General features: G+C 40.0%; 1 protein-coding gene across 1 annotated transcript; it reads right to left on the bottom strand.

Moving 5' to 3' along the window:
* Positions 1 to 516: 516 nt before the first annotated feature.
* LOC138422317 (small EDRK-rich factor 2-like) lies at positions 517 to 767 on the bottom strand. Its single transcript, XM_069557038.2, has one exon. It carries the CDS (start codon positions 765 to 767, stop codon positions 588 to 590), a length of 180 nt encoding a protein of 59 aa, XP_069413139.1. The 3' UTR covers positions 517 to 587.
* Positions 768 to 8,520: the final 7,753 nt, after the last annotated feature.

The raw sequence follows: 8,520 nt of genomic DNA, 5'->3' as shown, positions 1-8,520 counted from the left end.
AGGGAGGTGGGAAAGGGGTTCAAGGTGGGGGGACACATGTGCCCCTGTGGCCGATTCATGCTGATGTATGACAAAACCCATCACGAGATTGTAAAGTAATTACCCTCCAATTAAAATAAATAAGTTCATTTTAAAAGAAACAATCTCATTTCCAGTGACACTGGGAATGGTTGAATTTGAATATCACAAAATTATTCAGTGGCTTCACCCTCTATCTACACAACCACACACATATGTGGACACGTAGAAACACAAATGACTCAGAGCTGTAACACTAAGACCACTGCAAATATAGTTTTTTTTTTCTTTGATTTGAATTACAAAGCTACTTTTAATACTTTGGGGTGAGCCCCACAGGAATAAAAAACACTGGGAAAGGGTAGCCCCCTCACCCCCAGGAGTGGCCCAGGGGGAGAGAGGCTACCTGAGGGGTTGGAAGCACAAAAGGGGCCCGCTGCAGACTCAGGGCAAAGGGAATGCCATCGGTGCTGGGACCTGTGAGCACTATAGGAGAAAACGCAAGCGTGATGGGACTGGCTCCAGGCACACAGGCGAAGGGCAAGAGGGCTGGACATGAAGCCACAAAGCTACCTGGGTTCCTCCTTCTTCTCATTTGCCTTTTTCTGCTTCTGCGGCATGATCTCCGAGTCCCTCTGCTTGTGGGCGGCAGCAGAAAGCCGGTCATCTGGGCGCTTTCCCTTAACCGAGTTGCTCTGCTTTTTCATATTCTTCTGGGGGGCGAGCTCGCGCTGGTTACCGCGGGTCATGGCAACCTCAACGGCTCCTGCAAATACAGTTTTAAGTTGAATTTCTGAGATGAGGACTTCTATTTGCCATGAAGTGATGGGGCCGAGTGCCATGATCTTAGTTTTTTGAATGTTGAGTTTTAAGCCAACTTTTTCACTTTCCTCTTCCACTTTCAAGAACATCACTTCATGGCAAATAGATGGGGAAACAATGGAAACGGTGACAGACTTCATTTTGTGGGCTCCAAAATCACTGCAGGTGGTGACTGCAGCCATGAAATTAAAAGATGCTTACTCCTTGGAAGGAAAGTTATGACCAACCTAGACAGCATATTAAAAAGCAGAGACATTACTTTGTCAACAAACGTCCATCTAGTCAAGGCTATGGTTTTTCCAGTAGTCATGTATGGATGTGAGAGTTGGACTGTGGAGAAGGCTGAGTGCTGAAGAATTGATGCTTTTGAACTGTGGTGTTGGAGAAGACTCTTGAGAGTCCCTTGGACTGCAAGGAGATCCAACCAATCCATTCTGAAGATCAACCCTGGGATTTCTTTGGAAGGAATGATGCTAAAGCTGAAACTCCAGTACTTTGGCCACCTCATGCGAAGAGTTGACTCATTGGAAAAGACTCTGATGCTGGGAGGGATTGGGGGCAGGAGGAGAAGGGGACGACCGAGGATGAGATGGCTGGATGGCATCACTGACTTGATGGACCTGAGTCTGAGTGAACTCCGGGAGTTGGTGATGGACAGGGAGGACTGGCGTGCTGCGATTCACGGGGTCGCAAAGAGTCGGACACGACTGAATGACTGAACTGAACTGAACTGAGGGCTACTGTACTGGACAGCACAATCCTATGTCATACTCTGGGGTAGTCTTTCGTATAGGCGAAAATAGCAAGATAGGTATAGGTATGCTGCCATTAACTAGGACTGTAAACCTTAATATTAAAATAAAAAGTTTCCTCTAAAAGGAGGGAGAAACTAGGTTGGAAGGGGGTCAGGGATAGAAGTAATACTTTTGGGATATGCTTTGTTTTATAAGTTGGACTTGGTAAACATATAATGTTTAAAATAATTCTAATTAAAATTTAGGAAGTAAGTCTTAAGAAATGGAATGCAGTCTAAGACAAAATAGATGTTGTCCCAGGTGATACAACAGCCACAGAGATAGGAACTATTCCAAACCACTCTGAGTCACAGCACTTTGATTGTACAACTATGTTTTCAGTATTCACAGTTTTGGTGTCAGCACTGACATTGCTACCATTTGTCATCACTATCAGTACATCTCAAACCATGTGTCTATAATGCCCGATAGGTAAATTTGATAAAGACAGACTCAGCAGGGTGTTTGACATGAAAGAAAAAAGACATGCATATGAAACTGATGAGGATAAGCCAAAACTGTCTTCTGGAATTTGAATGAGACACGTCAGTATGATTTCATGATATTTTCTGTCTTTGAAAAGATGCATATATAATATAATATAAATTTATATATATTATATAATATATTTATATATATAATATATAATATAATATAAAATTATAATGTATATTAATAATATATCATAACTGTACATATACTATTAATATCTTATACACTATAATGTATAATACATAATATGTACATGTGTGATTATATGTTACACATATTTTATATTATACTTGTGTATTATGTATAATCTATACGTGTGTATGTCCTCCCTGGAGAAATGGCTGCTTCTGGGTTTAGGGTGGGAATATACAAGATGTGTCTAGAATATCTTATGCTGTCAAAAATGTATGTTACTAAACACCACTACAGTTCTTTCAAAAAAAGATGCAAAAGCCAACTTGAAGGCTCCTACTTACCAAAACTGAGATAATAAGGGTAACAAATAGAAAAGATTGAAATACATTAAATATAGTTTATAGTGATATTTTAAAAATCCCTTTGGTTATCATTGGGTGCATACTATGTTGATTCAGTCATTTTCAACTCTTTGAGACACTATGGGCTGTAGCCTGCCAGGCTCCTCTGCCCATGGGATTCTATAGGCAACAATACTGGAGAGGGTAGACATGCCCTCCTCCAGGGGATCTTTGCGAACCAGGGATCGAACCCATGTCTCTTACTTCTCCTGCATTAGGAGGCGAGTTGTTTACCACCAGTGCCACCTGATTATCTTTGAAGCTGCTGGTTAGTCACTAAGTTGTGTCTGACTCTTTGCAACCCATGGTCAGTAGCCAGCCAGGCTCTTCTGTCCACGGGGATTTTCCAGGCAAGAATACTGGAGTGGGTTGCCATACCCTCCTCCAGGGGATCTTCCCAACCCAGGGATCAAACCCAGGTATCCTGCTTTGCAGGAAGATTCTTTCCCAGCTGAGCTACCAGGGAAGTCCTGTCATTAAATAGGGGAGAATTTTTTTTTTTAGAAAATGGAGGAATAAATGGAAGGTATCCAAAATGTATCTAACCTTTGCTAATAAAACTATTCCTTGATATAGCTGATGAAGGGAAATTTCTATTTCTAAAAATATACCAATTAAAAAATACAGAACAATTAAATTGGCAAATCATCATTTTCCAACCCTTAAGGATTTAGTTGATTCAGGCAATATTCCTCAATGGCTGCTAAGATGACAAAAAGAATTAAACTTAGATCAGTTCAGTTCAGTTCAGTCACTCAGTTGTGTCCGACTCTTTGTGACGCCATGGACTGCAGCACGCCAGGCCTCCCCATCCATCACCAACTCCCAGAGTTTACTCAAACTCATGTCCATTGAGTCCATGATGCCATCCAACCATCTCACCCTCTGTCCTCATCCCCTTCTCCTCCTGCCCTCAATCTTTCCCAGCATCAGGGTCTTTTCAAATGAGTAAGCTCTTCTTGTCAAGTGGTCAAAGTATTAGAGTTTCAGCTTCAACATCAGTCCTTCCAATGAATATTCAGGACTGATTTCCTCTAGGATGGACTGGTTGGATCTCCTTGCAGTCCAAGGGACTCTCAAGGGTCTTCTCCAACACCACAGCTCAAAAGCATCAATTCTTCAGTGCTCAGCTTTCTTTATAGTCCAACTCTCACATCCATACACGACTAATGGAAAAACCATAGCCTTGACTAGATGGACCTTTGTTGGCAAAGTAACATCTCTGCTTTTGAATATGTTATCTAGGTTGGTCATACCTTTCCTTCCAAGGAGTAAGCGTCTTTTAATTTCATGGCTGCAGTCACCATCTGCAGTGATTTTGGAGCCCAAAATTCAAAGTCTTCCACTGTTTCCACGGTTTCCCCATCTATTTCCCATGAAGTGATGGGCCCGGGTGCCATGATCTTTGTTTTCTGAATGTTGAGCCAACTTTTTCACTCTCCTCTTTTACTCTCATCAAGAGGCTCTTTAGTTCTTCTTCACGTTCTGCCATAAGGGTGGTGTTATCTGCATATCTGAGGTTATTGATATTTCTCCTGACAATCTTGATTCCAGCTGTGCTTCTTCCAGCCCAGCGTTTCTCATGATGTACTCTGCATATAAGTTAAATAAGCAGGGTGACAATATACAGCCTTGACGTATCTTTTTCCTATCTGGAACCAGTCTGTTGTTCCATGTACAGTTCTAACTGCTGCTTTCTGAGCTGCATACAGATTTCTCAAGAGGCTGCTCAGGTGGTCTGGTATGCCCATCTCTTTCAGAATTCCCATCTCTTTCAGAATTTTCAGAACTTAGGTCAGTAAGTATTAAAGTTAAATCAGTAAGTATTTACTTCTGGAAATAACAGCACCACCTATGAAGCCGTTTTGCCAGATAAGAAACAAAACAGCAAAACAGCCTCTGAAACATTCAAGTGCCTAAATCTGACAAATTAGAAGAAAGTGAAGAGCTAGAACCAGGAGAACATGTTAAATGATACCACAGGAAATGAAATCAGTAAAACACTGTGGGAAACATAGGGTATATGTTAAGTTATTGCAAGGAAAAATTATAAGGAAAAAAAAGAAACAATATTAAATGGACTCAGAAAACATTAACACATGTGACATATTAACCAGTCCAATATATGGGCTTCTTTTTTTTTTTTGACTCCAATACTTCACCTGAATTAGGCAGAGAACTTCATCAGGAAGCAATCAGTGCTGTGTGTGCTAAGTCGCTTTAGCCCTGTCCGACTCTTTGTGACCCCGTTGATTGCAACCCACCAGCCTTCTCTGTCCATGGGGATTCTCATGCAAGAATACTGGAGTCGGTTGCCATGCCCTCCTCCAGGGCACCTTCCAGTCCCAGGGATGGACCCCTCCCCTCTTACGTTTCCTGCATTGGCAGGCAGGTTCTTTACCACTAGCGCCACCTGGGAAGCTGTATGGGCTTTGTTTTGATTTTAATTCAAATACACAATATGTTAAAAGATCACAATATGATTTGGAAAATGTGAACATTGGCTATTTGATGGTATTAAGGAAATGTTTCTTTGTGTGTATGTGTATGTTTGATGAAAATATGAGTTTTTGTGAAGGAAGTGTTTGTCATTTAGAGATATGTAAGAAAGAAAGGGAAGAAAGTTAGTTGCACAGTCCTGACTGACTCTTTGCGATCTCATGGACTGTAGCTTGCCAGGCTCCTCTGTCCATGGAATTCTCCAGCAAGAGTACTGGAGTGGGTTGCCATTCCCTTCTCCAGGGGATCTTCCCGACCCAGGCAGGGATCGAACCCAGGTCTCCTGCAGTGCAGGCAGGTTCTTTACTAGCTGAGTGATGAGGGAAGCTCTCAAATACGCAATAGAGATATATACTTGAATATTAATTTTAAATTATATGATGTTAGAAATTGGCCTAGAAATGATCTGGGTGGACAGGTAGGAGGTAGAGATGATGTAAGAATGTCCGTGAGTGACCTGCAACATAGCGAGGGTTCTGAGTGACTTGTTTTATTACCCTTTTTATTTTTGGAATGTGTTTGAAATATTCCATAACAAGAGGTTACAAATACAGAAGAAATCTAATAGCAATTTTTAAAATAAAAGATCCTATTTTATCTTTTGGCCTTTGCTTTAAAATGCAATTAGGAGAGTAAAGATGAATAGAGAAATTGTGGAGATTTCTGTGTTTGCTTTCAGCTCTCCCTTCAACAACCTGCAGATCCACTGTTCTTTTTTTCTCGCAATTAATAAGGACCTGATCTTATTTTCTTCAGTTTAAAGTGCTCTCTGTGGCATTACATGTCTTTAGGAAACCATGGTTAAGTGTTTTCACTGCACATATCATCTGCCTTCCCCAGAGTAAAATAAAGACCCATCTGACTTCTTAGAGGAAATATATTTTGACAAGGTGGGCACAAAAACCATCTTTCCTGTTCTCTTTATCATTCTCTAAATTTCACCCTGTCCTTTTCATTTTCTTAATCACTCATTTTTACCAAGATTTCCAAAGAAGAAATGCCTTATTCTAACAAAGTGACCAAGTTTAGCTTTGGATTGATGATACTTTGCCTTGTTGAATTTCTCTTTTTTTTTTTTATGTTTTTTTTTTAATTTTAGTTTTTTATTTTTTAAATTTTAAAATCTTTAATTCTTACATGCATTCCCACCAATGTCTATTGTTCAAAGCATTGTAGGGATCCCAGATAGTGTGTTTCATACTTCCCAGCTATCAAGAAACTTATAGTTTAATTGAAGAGATGTGGTAACTAAATAGGCTCACATGCACAAAGAAAAGAAAAAGCAACCAGTTTTATCCTAAAGTGACTATCAGTGACTTTTATACACAGCATACTGACAAAAAAGGAGAAAACAGTGTGAATTTATGTACACAGAGAAGACTTAGGACTTGAGCTGAATTTTTTTAAATGAACAGGATTTATGTGATTGAACTGGGAAAAATAGGGGGGAAAATGTGAGCCAAGACACCTGAGTTGAAATGAACATGGAAGATACGGTCAGAGCTTGTTTAACTGGGATGGATGAGAATTGGAGAACAGAGAGAAATTGGGCTGCAGAGACTGTAGAAGTCAGATTATACTGGGTCAGGAAAAACAGACAAGAGGATATAATGGGTATGGTTGGCAATAACAAGACATTATGAGTTCTCAGACAAGCAGCGTTTTAGAAAGGTCTGGAAATGATGTTGGGTAGGAAGGTATTACTACCTTTAGACTCAGGTAAGTGGCACCCTGCCTGAGTTTCAGAGAATCTCCATATTTGGAAGTGACTTTCACAAAATTTTCTTATTTCCTTTCAGATAACCAGAAGCAGCTGGAGTTGGCAGTGCTCTCAAGCAGGTTTCACTGAATGCAGACCAAGATGCCACAAGTCTGGTACTTCTGTGAAGTCTAAGTATAAAATAATCAAACCTATAGCAGTAAAACATAGAATGCTGGTTGCCATAGGGCGAGGGAAATGGAAAATGGGGATTGTGGTTCAGCAGGCATGAAGTTACAGTTAGACAAAATGAATAAATCTAGAGATCTGCCATGCAACATAGTACCTATAGTTAACAATATGTATTGTGTACTTAAAAAATGAAGAGAGTAGCTCTCATGCCAAGTGTTCTTAATATATACACACATACACACACACACACACACACAGACAGCAAGAGGACGCAGAAATCTTTTGGTGGTAATGGATATGTTTATTTCCTTGTTTGTGGTAATGGTACCATGGGTATATGCATGTGTCCAAACTCATCAAAGGGTATGCATTAAATATATGCAGGTTTTGCATATTAAGTGTATCTCCATAAAACTGAAAACAATTAAAAGTAATCATATTCTAGCAATATATTGATCATAATCTCCCCAAATCAAGAGAATATGTGGTAGGAAGAGGTGTTATTTTATGTTAATGCTATAAAATGCTAAATGGTAAATCAATATCACCAGGAAATAATTAGCATTTCTATTTTCTTGCATGCTCTGGATAAGACTTACATTCATGAACATCATCAGTGATGCACAGTAATGACCTATGAAAGTCACTGATACCTGATGTTTACAGGCATCTTGAGTAATAGTGTAACCAGCATTAAATAAAGGGTATTAGGGAAAGTCGGGGGAAAGAAAGTTTGTATTGGTCAACATAAACAAATTCTGAAGAACAGTGGTATTTTGGATAGTAACAGCATTACTTTACTAGCGTGTGAGATGAGTGCAATTGTGTGGTAGTTTGAGCATTCTTTGGCATTGTCTTTCTTTGGGATTGGAATGAAAACTGACATTTTCCAGTCCTGTGGCCACTGCTGAGTTTTCCAAATTGCTAGCATATTGAGTGCAGCACTTTCACAGCATCGTCTTTCAGGATTTGAAATAGCTCAGCTGGAATTCCATCACCTCCACTACTTTTGTTCATAGTGATACTTCCTAAGGCCCACTTGACTTCACATTCCAGGATGTCTGGCTCTAGGTGAGTGATCACACCATCATGATTATCTGGGTCATGCCAGGAGAAATATCAGTAACCTCAGATATGCAGATGACACCACCTTTATGGTAGAAAGTGAAGAGAAACTTAAAGGCCTCTTGATGAAAATGAAAGAGGAGACTGAAAAAGTTGGCTTAAAGCTCAACATTCATAAAACTAAGATCATGGCATCTGGTCCCATCACTTCATGGGAAGTAGATGGGGAAACAGTGGAAACAGTGTCAACAGTGTCAGACTTTATTTTTTTGGGCTCCAAAATCACTGCAGATGGTGATTGCAGCCATGAATTCAAAGACGCTTACTCTCTGGAAGGAAAGTTATAACCAACCTAGATAGCATATTCAAAAGCAGAGACATTACTTTGCTGACTAAGGTCCAT

Source organism: Ovis canadensis, chromosome 17 (assembly GCF_042477335.2).
Source record: "Ovis canadensis isolate MfBH-ARS-UI-01 breed Bighorn chromosome 17, ARS-UI_OviCan_v2, whole genome shotgun sequence".
Lineage (NCBI taxonomy): Eukaryota > Metazoa > Chordata > Mammalia > Artiodactyla > Bovidae > Ovis > Ovis canadensis.
Note: the sequence above shows the minus strand (reverse complement) of the source record. Positions and strands in the feature narration are given on the sequence as shown.

Bases quoted from the DNA above. Each gene is read 5' to 3' on its own strand.
- LOC138422317 (XM_069557038.2), bottom strand. From the start codon at position 767: ATGACCCGCGGTAACCAGCGCGAGCTCGCCCCCCAGAAGAATATGAAA.